The sequence below is a fragment of the Silurus aristotelis genome, assembly GCF_946808225.1.
Source record: "Silurus aristotelis genome assembly, chromosome: 17".
Taxonomy (NCBI): domain Eukaryota; kingdom Metazoa; phylum Chordata; class Actinopteri; order Siluriformes; family Siluridae; genus Silurus; species Silurus aristotelis.
Window position 1 is genome coordinate 22236573 of NC_139590.1, and position 17082 is coordinate 22253654.

Here is a 17082-nt window from a genome sequence, read left to right on the forward strand (position 1 = left end):
AAGCAGTTAGCAAACAAAAGCTGTGAAACACTAATCAGCGCTGGCGGGTGTCGGCTTTTGCGAGACCTTTCACAAACGAGACGCCACTTTTTCATGACCAAAAGATGACATCCTGTGTGAGTGCTGACGATTTCCTCAAAACCAATTATACCTAATTGCTAATGCATACAAAAAGATGTGTATATGTGTGTGTTGTAGATGTCTTTATTCATAAGGTGTGTGTGTGTGTGTGTGTGTGTGTGTGTGTTAGAGCTGAAATAATGAATGATTTAGTGACCAAACACAGACATACTTTATATCAGCACATGCAATGTCCGTATGTAGAGTCCCTATGTAGTGTCCCTTTTAATTGTCCTATGCATGATGGACTATTATAGAGTATTATTATAGAGTCTCGATGTGTCTCTATTTAGTGTCTCTATGTCCTGTCTTTATGAAGTGTCTCTATGTCTAGTCTCCATATAGTGTCCCTAGGTCCTGTCTCTATGTAGTGTTCCTATGTCCTGTCTCTATGCAGTGTCCCTATGTCCTGTCTCTATGTAGTATCTCTATGTCCTGCCTCTAGGTAGTGTCCCTATGTCCTGTCTATGTGTCCAGTCTCCATATCGTGTCCCTATGTCCTGTCTCTATGTAGTGTCCCCATGTCCTGTCTCTTTGTAGTGTCCCTATGTACTGCCTTTAGGAAGTGTCTCTATGTCCAGTCTCCATATAGTGTTCCTAGGTCCTGTCTCTATGCAGTGTCCCTATGTCCTGATTCTATGTAGTGTCCAATGAAGTGTAACCTGCAGCAGAAGAAAAAATTGTGCTGTGTGTTTGGAGGATGTAGGTTCAGTGCAGTGTGTGCATGTGTGTAAGTGTGTGTACGTGTACGTGTGTGTGTGTACGTGAAGCTGCACCGTGTGACGTCTCTGATGAGCACTGTTCAGCCTGAAAGAGCCTCTTCAGCACACTGCAGACCTAAACAGCGTGACTCAACGGGCACGAGGATCATCTAGATCAATGTAGCCATTACAACACACACACGCACGCACGCACGCACGCACGCACGCACGCACGCACGCACGCACGCACGCACAATCTAACCTGCCACTAGCTGAATGCACGTATAGTGTTACCTTTTATCTTTCACAAGGAAGCAAATAAGACACACACACACACACACACACACACACACACACACACACACACACACAATTAAATAAGACACTTATAGATATATTATTCCAATGTAGTCAGCCAGCGTCGGATCAGTAAATGATGTCAGTGATTAATTCCTCCGCGTTCTCATTACACCCGCTTTATATTCATACGAGCTGCTACACTCATCATTAGATTTTACTAATGAATACAAACACTTTCTTATCCATTTATAGTTACATTTCAATGTCATTGAAACAACTTATGATCCGTTAGACCTTCTACAGTATCTGACCAAAAGTTAGTTTTTTCGAACATCTCATTCCACATTTAGTCTCCATTTGTTGTTCGAAGAACCTCCACTCTTCTGGAAGGATGTTCCTCTAGATTTTGTGGAGATTTTGGACTCTTTCAGCCACAAGGGTGTTCGTAAAGATGAGGTGAGGAGGCCTGGGGTTCAATATAGCATGAGATCTTCCAATCCAACCCATATATCTTCATGGAGCTGGCTTTGTGCACATAGGCATCATCATGCTGGAACCTGGTTTGGGTCTCGGAGTTCACATGAAGGCGAAATTTCATGCTACAGGATCCACAACTGTGTTCCTCTGACTTTGTTTGAAAAAGCAGCACATGTGGCAGGTGTCCTAATACTTTTGGTATAATGGTATTGTATCAGAGAGGCATGTACACAAATGCAACCTAAAAATACTGCCTGCCTCCCACACACCCACCCACTGTCCCACACACACACACACACACACACACACACACACACACACACACACACACACACACACACACACACACACACACACACACACACACACACACAGTGTTTGGCCTGGCGGTGCTGTGTGTGTCTCCGGCGCTCGTTTATCAGAGCTCTCCGGTGTGTCCGTGTGCCGAGCTGAGCTGTTTCTCGGGCACCTGATGCCAGTCAGCAAATGATGATTTATGTGCGCGGAGCTCGTCACCAGTGGCTTTGATAAATCGGGATGAAGTGTGTGTTGTGATTTTCAGGGCCCGAGGTTGTCCGAGTGTGTGTTTGTGCTGTGATGAATGTGCAAGAGAGGGTCGCTCTCTCCCTCGCTCTCTGGGTCTCGGGTGAAACGCCGGAGCTGAATGGACACGCCGGACAGGGTGGGTGTCGTCTTACAGCTCCACAGCCACGGGATCTCGCTCCTCTTCGTCACATGGGGTCACGGGGTTCGTTTTGTGGAAAATGATCAGATTTAAGAGCAAAAGAAAATACAAAAAAATAACCAAAATGGCTGCATGGATATTAATAATGATAACTTACTGATCGATGGACATTTACAAATAGTTCTTTATCCACACAAATAGCTTAAAATATATCTGTCTACAATAATGTGCTTAAAAAAGCAGCACAAATGCATCATTTTTTTTTTTTTTTTTCATCTGAATCAATTTTTTTTTAGCTTTTCCTTTGCATGAATAATAAAAAGATTTGTTTGCATAAATATTTTTGGAATTTTTATTTCTTCATGAATATTATTTTTATATTTCTCCCTGCATTATTTTTTTTTACGTATATTATATACAACATTAAATTTTTACATGAACTTTTTGTATAGATTTCTTTGTTTTATATTATACTTTTATCTACATAATTTTTTATTAACGTTTTTGATCTATAGGATTTCTCTTTTTTTTTTTTTACATATTTTTATCTACATGAATTTTCTTAAATATATATTAATCTACATTACCTCTTTTTTAATATATATATATTATTGTCTGCATGAACATTAAAAAAAATATAATTCACATCAGAATTCTTTCCAAAAATACTTCTGTCCGCATAAACGTTTTCAAAATAATATCCCCGTTCACACAAAATCCCTCCTCGAATGCCAGCATGCCGGCGCCGTGACGGTACGTCATAAAAAAGACATTTTCATGTGGACTGGATACCAAATGTTTATAATTTAAAATCCCTGTTCATATTGGCTTTAAATCCCCCCTGACAGACAAACCAGAAAAACCAGGACATTCTCAGTGCTCTAATCCGAACCCTTACGTCTACATTACTCGTGTGAAAATCTGTGAATTCAATAGGTGAATTAAAAAGTGAAGGGTGGCAACTGGGAAAGCGGGGGGCAAAAACTACAGTGACATCTGCCCTGTCAATTCCCTCTGTTTTTCCCTCCTTCTCTTACAGATCAAATCTTTCCTTTCAAACGCAACCTATTTCCAGTTCCTCATTTCCCCCGCCTCTACTCTTCCTCCACCCTCAGCTCGCTCCGTCTCCCTCGTTGCAGGACGATGCTATTTTGCGCACTAATCGGGTGAAATCCATCCACGTGCGTAAGCTCCTGCCGGGGTGCTTGGATGCGCCTCGATGCGCCTCTTGCCTGCCGTATTGTTTTGAAAAGGCCTTCGTTTACTTACCGTGTGGCGTCTTATTAAATTACAGCGTGCACCGCGTACACGAAACACGAGCTCGGCTTAAGTAGCTGAACTCCGGCCGAGACAGAAAAGAGATGGAGCCTACGGCTGACAGATTCTATTTCCTTCAGCATTTCGCATTTTTGTTTCAGGGTTTTTTTTTTCCCCCTCCTGCTCACTAATGCCTCCGTAATGCTGTTTTAGCGATGAAGTGTGCCGCCAGGAGAGAGTCGTGTCTCCGACATCAGCGTGGAAGCGAAGCATCAGCAGCACCTCCATTTCAAACTGCATACGATCAATAAAGCCAGAAGAGAGCCAGTCATGCTGTGTGTGTGTGTTAGTAGCACGCCGTGTGAAATCGCACACTAATGCTCATGAGTGCACGAGCAGCTCGGCCGCATCCCGAACTCTGGCTGAATCGCAGCAAGGAGCCGAGTCTACATGTGGAAACAGCGAAGCACGCACTGCAAATAAAAAGCATGAGCATTAGCCATAAATAATAAACAGCACACGCGTCAGGCCAAGCACCCATCACAGCATGCTACTAAAACCGCTAGCTAGTAAAAGCACTCGATTGGTCACGGAGTCTTTCAGGTCTGACGCTAGTTTCTTTTTAGCGTTTTGTGTCTCGTCAAGCTCCGTCTAAAATCGCGCTAGACGCTTTTTTGTCAACGGTATCAGTGGCTGAAAATGCAGCTGAGCTCTTTACCATAAAGAAGGTGGCCATTTTGGATTGCTGCACACACCCATAGGCTCCACCCCTCAGAGTTTCCTCTCAGAGGTTCTCTTACTGTGTAGCTATCGTGTAGCTGTTACTGAGGCGGCCATTTTGGATTGAAACAGGCATCACTTTTACCCCCGAACAGTTTCGAATCGCTTCTTACTTATAATTGACTTTACTTTAAACCATTGTTTAAAGGTAAGAAGGTCATCTGAAGGGTCCTTTATTGAAAAGCGCTCTAATTGACCATGTATCTAAACCCTGTCCTGTTAAAAAGGTGGCCATTTTAAATTCATTGGGGATGATTTACTTCAGCGAGGTTCAATATTACTCACTCACGCTGCCTCCCAATATTCAAAAGCGATATAATTGACCATGCAAATAAACCCTGTGATGTTGAACAGGTGGCCATTTTGGCTCCCAAAGATTGTATAAATTGGCCTTTGTTTCTAACATAGACCTCATATCAAATTTATATATTATTACATACGTATTTAGTATGTTTTTTACATTTATATCCAAAATAAGTGAGTTCAAAGTGATTTTTTTTAAATGATGCTAATACTTACAGCACCCTCTAGTGTCTTGGAGGGCGTAAAAATGTATATAACATATATTCCTTATAAAATTTTAAACTGATCACTTTCGTTCATACGCTTTATATAATAATTAAATATGACTATTAACCATAACGAATGCTGTATTGTTCTTTTTAAAAGAACAATATGCTAATTTATATGAAAGATTTTGGTTGAGACAGACTTAACGTCCTCATTAAGCTTCGGAACAAACCTTCAGAGACCAAACACTTCTTGGCTGGAAAGTGAGAATGTGTTTTTGATGAACTGTTCAGCACACTTTCTATGAAGGTCACATTTATAATGAACTTAATCTTCTTCACCACCAAATCAAATCGCAAACGTAGCACTGTAAACAATGAATCATTTCAATGAGGTCAAACATACACTATTTAGACAAAAAGATTTTGGACACCTGAGAATTAGATTGGTCTTTTTTTGAATATCGCATTCCATGTTTAGTCCACATGTGCTCTTACAATAACTTCCACTCCTCTGGGAAGATGTTCCACTAGATTTTTTATAGTGGTTTGTGGAGATTTGTGAGATATCATTCATCTACAGGCTTCACTATCTTGACACTCCTTAAGATCTTCCACTCCAACCCTATGTAAGGTGTATCTTAATAGAGTTCATGGAGCTGGGAGAGGTTCGGGTCTTTTTTTGTTTAAGTGAAGGAAAAACTTGATGCTATTGAATCAGGTGTTACAATCCCTTTGTCCATATAGTGGATAATAAAATGAGATCCCATTCATTTCAATGCAGTCATTAAGGCATTACGCAATTTCTATAAGTTTATGGACTTCATAGAACGTGTTGATGACTGTCTTTAAAGCTAGCCAAGCAGGAATGATAGGGACCCGTCATTATTCTAGTGATTTTTATCCAATTACGAGTACATAGCAAGTTTTTTTTTCAATCCACTGAAACTGTATCTGATGCGATTGTCAGTTCTCTGTCTTTTTGAGCATGGAGATATGAGAGGTAGACATGTGCTGAACTTTCACTTTAGTTAGCGTTAGATGAGGCAATGATCTAGCGATGAAAGCAGAAGGATGCGCTGACAGGCCGACGTAGCGCTAGGGAAACTGAATGACAACTCGAGTGCAGTTTGTTCGGCGCGGAGAAAATCGCAGCACACGGCTCCACCGCTGCAATACAATACAAGCGGCAAAGAATAAAAAGCAAACAAAAAAAACAGCTTTGACCAAGCGATTCGTACAGATCAGCGTGATTCAGGCTAATTAGTGACTTCTTGATGCACAAGTCGAAGCTGTTTTTTAGCAGTGCCACACAGCGCACGAGGAAGGAAGCACGGTGGGGCGTTTACCTGGACAGGTGGCCGTGCAGGCGCTCGTCTGGACGCTCTGGCCCTCGCAGGCGGAGCCTCCGTTCAGGGGGGCGGGGTTAGTGCAGCTCCGACTCCTCTTCTGCCAGCCGCGGCCGCACACGGCGCTGCACGCCGACCACGTGGCCCACGTGGACCACCCGCCGTTCACTGCTCACCCACCAAAAGACACGAACACAGCAAGTCAGCGTTACTCGACGAGCAACAGCTTTAACCCTGCCTCAGACCACCTCATACGGAAACGTGTGTGTGTGTGTGTGTGTGTGTGTGTGTGCTGAGAATTCTGTCTGTCCTAACTAAAGACATTCCGTTTTCTAATTCCTGTTATCACTTAAATACATCTCGTACGCAGATTTTTATTTATCCATTTACAGTTAATGTCGAATGTCCACCACACAATTAGGTTCACTTCATAAACACTGAGGAAACATTCCTGTTACAAATCACTAACACTGTAGACTCCTTCCAAAAATCCGCGTGAAAACATACACAACAACACCAGGGGTATAAAGAATAGCTAGCGTTAGCGCAGTGTCGCTGTGGCCACTCGCTCTGTACCAGAAATACGATTTGTAGTGTATTGCAAAACTCTTCCAAAAGACTTCCATCCTGCAATCATGGCTGAGATGTTTCACAATGTTTTTTGTACATTATACATGACAGAAATAACTTTTTTTTCAATGCAAATATAGATTTTGTGTCTTGCCTTGTCCTTATTAAAAAGTTTTCCAGTACTGTGTGTGTGTGTGTGTGTGTGTGTGTGTGTGTGTGTGTGTGTGTGTGTGTGTGTGCGCGCTTTGAAACTGACTCATTTGACGGCTTAGTGGAAGAATATATTCTAATAGGATGAAAATATTGTTTCGACTTCTTTCCGTTTCGTGCCACATTTCCTTGAGAGTCTGCGTGTTCTCTTCTGCTTTTGGGGCTTTTTTTTTTTTTTCCTGCTCAGGGCCAATACGAGTGCTTTGGGAAATCATTTCATTACTGCGAATGATGGGACGATTTGCTGGCAGCTGCTTAGAATGCTTAACATCTGCTGAAGAGTGAAGGACGGGGCGGCGTATTGTTTGAAGAGGCGAATGGTTCACACTGAAGAGGACGCCGTAAACTGTGACGTTGTGAAAATGATGTGGAAAAAACAAGCTGTTGTGTTTTTCTTTCTTTCTTTGAAGTGATATTTAAAATCTCCAGGTTAACAGAACAAGCTGAGAAAGACACGCCATTACAACATGAACCACAACATGAGCTACATTACATATATGGACAAAAGTAACAGGACACCTGACTTTTCCAGCCAGAAGTGGCTTTTCCCCAATCTATAGTTTGAAAAGGATGTCTTTGGGTGTGGTAACATCTGGTAAATTTTTTCCTTCACTTGAACTAGGAGACCTGTTCCAGCATGAAAATAGTGCTGTGCACAAAGATCTTAAGTGGCCTGCTATAGAGCTCTGACCTCAACCCTATTACCTACATCAGTACCAGACTTTACTTACACCCTTGTGGCAGAATAAAATCTCACACAAATCTCCACAATATCTGGTAGAACATATTCCTAGAACAGTAGGGTGTTTTTTTATAACATCTAATTGGGACTACATGTGGAATGGGATGTTCAAAAAACATACCAATCATGTTCAGGTGTCCTCAAACTTTTATCCATATAGTGTAGCTAGAACGCATACAACACAACTTTTTATTTAAGTACTAATGGGATAATACAAAGGATTTGAGTTGTTTTTAACACACCGGCCAATGTGTATAAACAAGCAAGAAAAAAGGAATTTGTTTTGTCTGCGATTAACAATATAACTCGCTAACATTTTGTCCAAAATGATCGAAATGATCTGCCGGTTTGTAGAGCCCCCTCTGCTGCCTGCGACGTGAACTGCAACTCGGATATCGCCACGCCTTTTAATGTCGCCAATGCTCTTATATTCTGTTCAAACCCAGAACTTCCAACAGGTCTGTTGAAACATACTACGCTGTGTAAATGAAGTTCAAACCTGGTCGTTTGCAGGGACGAAGCTTTTTTCCGAAATACTAGCAAATTCCTTTTGCGAATATGCAACAAAATTGTTATAAACAAAATTCCAAGACAATGAAGCTTTAAGGGAGGGACTGCAAGCGATGCTAGTGCAAACGCTAGGCCGGACTAGAAGTGCTTCTTAAAAAAGCATTTGGCGGAGGACAATTTCGCACAACAAAAACGGCGGCGCTGTGAGAATTAAAGTCGTTCTGTTGCCCTTGTCAAGCTACAACGCCTGCAATCAATCAGCTTCTCGAACGCCGCACTCCTTGCTGAACCGCACACGCTGATTACTCGATCTGAAACGGTAAAAAACGGTAACGGTAAAAACCGTTTTAACACCCGCCCTCGTGTAGTCCGAGACGCCGCTGCATCAGTTCGCGGGTGGATCTTTACACCTGGAGGATTAAGCGACAATCCTGAGTCCAAAGTTCACACTGTGTTTTTAATCAAGCTCCGCGTCTCCTTTCTGCATCTCGCTCCGAGACTCAAAGGAAATCTGATTTCTTCTGTTCAGGACTGATTTGTTGTCAAGGAGCCTTGATCACCAGTCAGGCTGCTGAGGGGCTCCTAATTCGCAAGCTGAATCATTTCCGGAGCCTCTCTAGCGCCAGTGATTGCCCACCACCGAGAGGGAAATTGTGCGGCGGCGGCTGGCGTGAGACCCCTGATTACCTCTTAGGGCACAGTCAAACCATGTCAAAGCCGGCTTCGTTAAAATGCATTTTAATTCTGCTTTTTTTATTTATTTATTTTTTTGTGTTCTTTATGGCTTTAATAACAGCTCTCACCTCACAGCCAATGAGAGCTCTGGCTACGCTTCACACGAGTAAACTGACATTTTAATGTGAAGCCGTAGAGGGAGAAAAGAACAAAAAAAATAAATAACAGGATCAGATGTAATAGTTTCTCTTGAACAAAAGCTATTCAAAAGATTTTTTTTGCTGTAATTAATTTTTTTACAATGGAGGCAAATTGACCGTCGCGTTGGTCACAAATTGTAGGAGGTGGACCTCGCTGTTTTTCTGCCTCTGATTAATGATGCAAAAAAATAAAAGGCAAAAAAAAAAAAACTCGACTAGCCTTTTCTTTCTCCTTACAATGCATTTCTTTGTTATTGAAGCACAGGGTTTTTCAAAAAAGTCTATTTTTTTGGAGTCAGTTTGCCGCCCCGTCCTGCTTATTATGCCTAATAACTCTAATGATAAGCAGCTAATCTAAAAAAAAAAAAAGACAAAAGCTCCTTCTCTACTTCCTTCCCAGAGACTGGAATATTGATTCCTGTCTGACTGACTCACTGACAGACTGAATAAATGAATGAATGAATGAATGAACGAACGAATACCCAACTGACTGACTGAATGAATAAATCAATACCTGACTGACTGAATGATTGAATCAATACCTGACTGACTGACTGACTAAATGAATGAATGAATACCTGACTGACTGACTGACTGACTAAATGAATGAATGAATACCTGACTGACTGACTGACTGAATGAATGAATCAATACCTGACTGACTGACTGACTATGAATCAATACCTGACTGACTGACTGACTATGAATCAATACCTGACTGACTGAATGAATGAATGATTGAATGAATGAATCAATACCTGACTGACTGACTAACTAAATGAATAAATCAATACCTGACTGACTGACTGACTGACTAACTAAATGAATGAATCAATACCTGACTGACTGAATGAATGAATCAATACCTGCCTGACTGACTGACTGAATGAATGAATGAATGAATGACTGTCTAACTTAATAACTGACTGGCTGAATGAATGAATGAATGAATGACTTATTGATTGGCTAAATGAATGACTGACTGAATAACTCATTATTGAATTACCTAATTAACTAATAATTAACTAATTATTAAAATGACTCACTGACTGAGTAATTGATTGACAAAATGACTCACTGACTAACTGAATTTATAAATGACTGAATCAGTGAATGAATCACTGACTGACAAAATGAATAACTGAATCAGTCAATGACTCACTCGCTGACCGTTTAAAAAAAATTACTGACTGACTCAATGAAAGAATGACTGACGGGCTTTCAATGACTGACCCCCTCACTTACTGATCACTGACTGGCCGTGCCCTGATTAGCCGATCCCATCATGTCTCTTTAATGCATGTTAGAGTCCTGGGATCTTGGCCTGCAATAAGGAATGAGCTGAAGCTGTGCATAATAATAAAGGTCAGCTAGCTTATCAAAGCAATTCATTATAAAATTTCAGTACCGGTGCACAGAGAAACAACGCAAGGCTGTAAAAGAGCTAGCCGCATCAAGGTTTACCCGGCTAGTTATGTACAGTTTTTTCTATTATCAAAGGCTGTTGCTAATATATTGCAGCTTTACTTTAACCCAGTTTCACTGAAGTTACATCCAAGTATTTCACTCAAGTATTTCAGAGATACACACTCACCCACTCAATAATCCCAAATACTACCTTAGCATACTTTCTGGCATATTATTAGTGCTTTGTAAAATGTAGTATATACTCTAGATTTTGTGTACATACAGTGGGTACGGAAAGTATTCAGACCCCCTTAAATTTTTCACTCTTTTTTATTTTGCAGCCATTTGCTAAAATCATTTAAGTTCATTTCTTTTCCTCATTAATGTACACATAGCACCCTATATTGACAGAAAAACACAGAATTGTTGACATTGTTGCAGATTTATTAAAAAAGAAAAACTGAAATATCACATGGTCCTAAGTATTCAGACCCTTTGCTCAGTATTTAGTAGAAGCCCCCTTTTGATCTAATACAGCCATGAGTCTTTTTGGGAAGGATGCAACAAGTCTTTCACACCTGGATTCAGGGATCCTCTGCCATTCCTCCTTGCAGATCCTCTCCAGTTCTGTCAAGTTGGACGGTAAACGTTGGTGGACAGCTATTTTTAGGTCTCTCCAGAGATGCTCAATTGGGTTTAAGTCATTGCTCTGGCTGGGCCATTCAAGAACAGTCACGGAGTTGTTGTGAAGCCACTCCATTGTTATTTTAGCTGTGTGCTTAGGGTCATTGTCTTGTTGGAAGGTAAACCTTCAGCCCAGTCTGAGGTCCAAAGCACTCTGGAGAAGGTTTTCGTCCAGGATATCCCTGTGCTTGGCCGCATTCATCTTTCCCTTGATTGCAACCAGTCGTCCTGTCCCTGCAGCTGAAAAACACCCCCACAGCATGATGCTGCCACCACCATGCTTCATTGTTGAGACTGTACTGGACAGGTGATGAGCAGTGCCTGGTTTTCTCCACACATACCGCTTAGAATTAAGGCCAAAAAGTTCTATCTTGGTCTCATCAGACCAGAGAATCTTATTTCTCACCATCTTGGAGAACTCCATGCAGGTTTTCATGTGTCCTGCACTGAGGAGAGGCTTCCGTCCGGCCACTCTGCTATAAAGCCCCACTGGTGAAGGGCTGCAGTGATGGTTGACTTTCTACAACTTTCTCCCATCTCCCGACTGCATCTCTGGAGCTCAGCCACAGTGATCTTTGGGTTTTACTTTACCTCTCTCACCAAGGCTCTTCTCCCCCGATAGCTCAGTTTGGCCGGTCGGCCAGCTCTAGGAATGGTTCTGGTCGTCCCAAACGTCTTCCATTTGAGGATTATGGAGGCCACTGTGCTCTTAGGAACCTTAAGTGCAGCAAAAAAATTTTTGGAACCTTGGCCAGATCTGTGCCTTGCCACAATTCTGTCTCTGAGCTCTTCAGGCAGTTCCTTTGACCTAAATGATTCTCATTTGCTCTGACATGCATTGTGATCTGTAAGGTCTTATATAAACAGGTGTGTGGCTTTCCTAATCAAGTCCAATCAGTATAATCAAACACAGCTGGACTCAAATGAAGGTGTAGAACCATCTCAAGGATGATCAGAAGAAATGGAAAGCACCTGAGTTAAATATATGAGTGTCACAGCAAAGGGTCTGAATACTTAGGACCATGTGATATTTCAGTTTTTCTTTTTTAATAAATCTGCAAAAAGGTCAACAATTCTGTGTTTTTCTGTCAGTAAGGGGAGCTGTGTGTACATTCATGAGGAAAAGAAATGAACTTAAATGATTTTAGCAAATGGCTGCAATATAACAAAAAGTGAAAAATTTAACGGGGTCTGAATACTTTCCGTACCCACTGTATATGCACTAATTATTGTATTATTGTATTTTCTACACTGCTAGTATGTTTGGTAGCTAGCTATGTAATGTAGCTAGCGGTGTATGGAAAGGTGGAGTAAAAACACTATCTTCCTTTGAATGAATGGCAAGCGTAGATTAGCATATGGAGTTTGGGTGTTTTTTGGGATAGTAACGTCAAATCCAAAACCCATTTATTGTGTTAGCCAGTTATTAACGTGGAGCCGTTCGCTAGCTTTTGGCTAAATCCATTTGATGTACTTTCCTTCTCCCGTGCTTCAGATAAGGCTGTCTATCAGTCTGGCTTCAACTGATTTACTGTCTGGTCTCGAGGTCAAACCCCCCCAATCTCCAAGCCTTGTGTATCTGTCGAATGGGTGAAAGGCATAGAGCGTGTGAAAAGGGACGAGGAGCTGAAGGAGAGACGCACCGTAGACAATCACGGCGGCGGAGGAGCTTTTGCGGCGCGCCACAATGTTCTTGGCCACGCAGGTGTAGTTGCCAGTGTCGGCTAACCGAGCTTGTTTGATGATGAGATTATGGTCCACTGAAATGAAGAAATTGGGGTCAGCCTTGGGGTCGATCAACTCGTCGTTCCTCTGCCATTCCACCTGGAGAATCAAACACACACACACACACACAAATATATATATATACACAGGAACAATAAAAAGCCACTTTCATGGCCTCTGTTTGGTGTCCCTTTTGACATTTGCTCAAGACGCGAGTTTAATTTGGTCACCGTGAAGCCGGAGAGCGGATTAGCTCCGATCTTTTCAACCGCAGCCGCACTGAAGAGCCACAAATACAAGTTCTGAGTTGACGTATTAAGTAGTCAGTGCGGGACACTTTGGCAGGCGGACCCCAGTCAGCTTGGAGCTTAATATTTCATGCGGCAGACGTCTGCGGGAGCTGCTGTTGTTATTAGGCCGCTCGGTGGAGCAGCGTGAGAGGAAGCAGCTGGACTCAGTCTGGTCCGGTCCTGTGCCCTCCGCAAAAAAACCTGCCTGCATTATTAATGGAGCTAATGGATGTGCCAAGAAGCAGGAGCCGAATCTCTAGCGTGGCAAAACATTGGCTGGTAGAGACGCAAGGCTAAATCAAACGAGAGTCATAATTAGCAGATGGCTTCATCAATAAACAAGTTGCTCTCACCTCGGCGGTCGGTACGCCCTCTGGAGGATGGCAGCGGAGGAGCACTTCCTGGTCGAGCGCCACCTCTTTGCCCAGCGGCTCCTCCTCGAAATTTTTCCTCAGATCTGTCGAGCAAGAACATGAATCTCAGTTGTTTAAACACGCTTTGTGAGCATGTAATGGATTATTTGGCTTTCTATCTTCAACGGAAAGGCATTGAAGCTTTTTTCTGGGTTTCTGATTCTTCTAGAAGGTGGGTTCAATGTGGGACTTCCTTCCAGCCTTGAAAGCCCTTTAGATTAGATTTAGATTCTGGAAGAAAACCCGGGTTTCTTCAAGGTTCCTTGGGACGCTTAATGGCTTTATTGTTCTAGCAACGCCAACTTAGGAAATGGAAAGGCAGAAATTTCTCTGCTTTCGAAAATGTACCTAGATTTTGAACAAAAAGGGACTGGTTCCTTTACAGTTCCCTGGATATTTAGTGCTCTAGGACTGACTTAAAACCTTTGGAAGACTGAGCAGACTGGAAGTAATCATGCTTTTTCTGTGGTATTTTGTGGGCTTATTTGGTTCAAATAAAAAAAAAGCTTGAAATAGCTTTAAAGAAGTGTTGGGACAAACCTTATATATAATTAATGAATCAGGCAAATGCCTAAAATTGTAGATTGTCAGAGTAGCAGAAGAATTTTTGCTAGCTAGATTAGCCCCAATCTTCATCATCATTACTTACAAGGGTACAAAGGCATTTAGGGAGCTAAGCAACTACCCCAATCGAATCGCCAACAACAGTTTAGGTTAAATGATCAGCGATTAGTTAATTCTATTAGCTAAAAATATGAGGGTTTGGTTTTAAAAATCAGTTTGAAAGTAAATGAGATATCAGGACGATCTGAAACACATCTTCTTGAAGCAACCCAAAGCCGAACTGTTGAATACACACCGTATATAAAGCCTAGCTACGACAGGAAGCTGCAGGTTTCTCCAGAACCCCAGGGCGTAGACGTCGCCAGTCTTGTCTACAGCCCTTGTCTGCCCGCTTGTTTGTTCGTTAGAAAGCTCATGATGTTTCAAATGCATGAGATGGAACCACAGCACAAACCCTTAAGCTTATTGAAGGCTGTGTTTAACGATGGCTGTAGCCCAGGGAGCCGAGAATCAACCGGGAGCAATTGTATTATTAGGGATAATAATACCTAGCTTTTTTTTTTCACTCTATACCCAGAGTGCTGATGGGATTCAGTTTGAATTATGTTAGAGCCAAATATACAACGATCGTGTCACAGCACAGAATGTTCTTTCGCATCAATGTTGATCAGAGAAATGCTCATAAAGGTCGAATATCTGAATATCAACGAAGATCATTCGTATGTGAAGACATCACTGCCAGTCATTTTACACGCCTGTCCAGAACAATCATTGCATCGCCACCCGAGAGCCCCACCTCATTCGTTTTAATTAAACTGGATTTTACGCTTTGGGGCGAAACGGTGGACGGAAATTGCGTCCCGATCTGACAGGCAGAACCCCGAACGAGGTCGAATTAAAAGCATGCGTTTTTCACTCTCTTTTCTCTGCTTTAAACGCTGTGTTTATGACGAGATTAATAGGGCTATAAAAATCCCAAGCGCCACGTCTCGGCACGTCTGAAGCCGAAGACGGCCGTCTTTGTTCTCGTCGAGGATTTCGAAGAAGCGCGCTGAGACGCATGACAAATCCGGTTTGATTGCGAGACACTCTGCGATAAAACCGAGCGAAGGGATTTGGGCGACGACCGAATTGTCGGAGACATTAGAAAAAGAACCGAGCGAACCTTTTTTTTTTTTTTTTTTTTTATATTTCCCTGTGTGAGGGCCACATGATAACTGGCCCACACGTGATCCTTCTGGAGACTAATCGCATTATCACAGTGACAGATATGGAAAGCACGCGGCCTCTTGAGGCAATTACAGAGCACGCCATCGCAGATTAGTGGATTACCACGCCGCGGGCTTATTCCGATCAAACTTCCCAATCAAACATTAAATAAGTCATACAAACCCATCTGAATCAATCAGCCTCGGGGCGCACGCGGCTCGAGTGCTTCGATTTGATTGGCCAAATGCAATTCTGAAACAATTTTTTATTACCGAGTGTCAGAAGGAGCAAATTCCACAAGAACAAGAGAGTCATTAAAGGGAAATGGTTTGGTGGTGGGGAATGAAAACATTATAAATATTTTGTGCACTTAAGCGAGAAAATTACATCCATCCAAGTTCCACCTCGTGCCTGCCATTCATTCTATGGACCACATTAACCAGATATGGACATACTGTAAAGTAGAGATACACTCAAAATATTACAAAATATTACTATTACTTGTATAAAAGTACAAAATGCCTTTAAATTTACTTAAGTATCCAAAGTACTATGATTTATATATTTTTTTGTATTTATTTTATCCATCTATTTTTTACTTTATAGCTATACTTTATATTTATATGCTTTTTATACTTTATATTTTAATTTATTTATAATTTTTTTTTTTTATATTCTATTTCTATTTACAGGTCGGACAGCCGTAAAAAGCATTTCACTGCATGTCGTACTTTGTATGAATGTGTATTTGACAAATAAAATTGGATCCGATTCGACCTTCTTTTTGACTACTTAAAAAAAAAAAAATCACGCTAATAAGGCCACGGGTGTTGTGGCGAGTTCGAGTCTGGAGTTTCTTCCATTATCGTTTTGAAATGTTCTGCTTGCGCGCTCGACCCTGATTGGTGTTCGACCGGTTCCGTTTGTATTCACTCATAAAAAAAATTCTCTGAATGTAAATAGAGTAAAAAGTATGAAATTTGACTTTGAAATGTTGTGACTTTGAAAGTAAAAGTCTCTCTAAATGGAAACACTTAAAGTAAAGTAAAGTAAAGATACGTGAAAAAAGCTACTAACTACAGTAACAAATTATATTTACTTCCTTACTGTCCAGCACTGGTTGAAAATGCTAATTTACATAAACATAAAATATTCCACATTAATTCTAAGCCTGGTTAGCACGTTCTTCTCTACCAGATGGACTACATGTGGAGTAGATGAAATCATTTCAAGTTACATTTTTGAATTATAAACCTTTCGCCTTAGACATTATCTCCTAAATTTGGAGCTTGGGTTCTGGATTTGAAGGTTCGAGAACTCACAGGCGATGCGAACGAAAGCCTTTTGGCTCTTCTGGGTTCCTGTACTGCTCCAGGCCACACACTGGCACCAGTAATCCTCCAGCCCGAAGACCTTCTCCACTTGCTGGCGTGAGATGTCAATCTTCACCTGCATCACTGGGAAACCTGAGCAAAACAAACATGAAATAAAAACAGTCTCAGAATTGAAGTATCTAGACCCAAGTAAAAAAAAAAAACAACAACATTAGCGTTTAGAATGGATTTGGCTTTCTAGCTTCAACACAACAGCTTTTTTTTTCTGGATTTGGGAAAATGGGAAGACCCGTTTTCCTGGCTCAGGGTTCAAGGTTGATGCTTTTAGTAGCCTGGAAATTCCTTCCAACATTTAATGATTTGGGTACTTT

At 41.6% G+C, this 17082-nt stretch overlaps 1 protein-coding gene across 12 annotated transcripts in view; it reads right to left on the bottom strand.

Moving 5' to 3' along the window:
- The window catches only part of unc5a (unc-5 netrin receptor A), a 205305-nt gene that overhangs the window by 57333 nt on the left and 130890 nt on the right, over window positions 1–17082 (bottom strand). For 8 of the 12 annotated variants that reach the window (XR_014537540.1, XR_014537541.1, XR_014537544.1 and 5 more), the window contains 4 exons: window positions 16700–16843; window positions 13545–13648; window positions 12820–13000; window positions 6179–6346 (listed from right to left, as the gene is read on the bottom strand). Coding sequence is in view for 7 of the 12 variants with exons in the window: in XM_083566434.1 (XP_083422560.1) it covers window positions 6179–6346; window positions 12820–13000; window positions 13545–13648; window positions 16700–16843 (597 nt within the window). In the remaining 5 variants the exon portion in view is untranslated. The remainder of the gene's footprint in view (window positions 1–6178; window positions 6347–12819; window positions 13001–13544; window positions 13649–16699; window positions 16844–17082) is intronic. The other 4 variants (XR_014537542.1, XR_014537543.1, XM_083566430.1 and 1 more) reach the window with 1 other exon arrangement.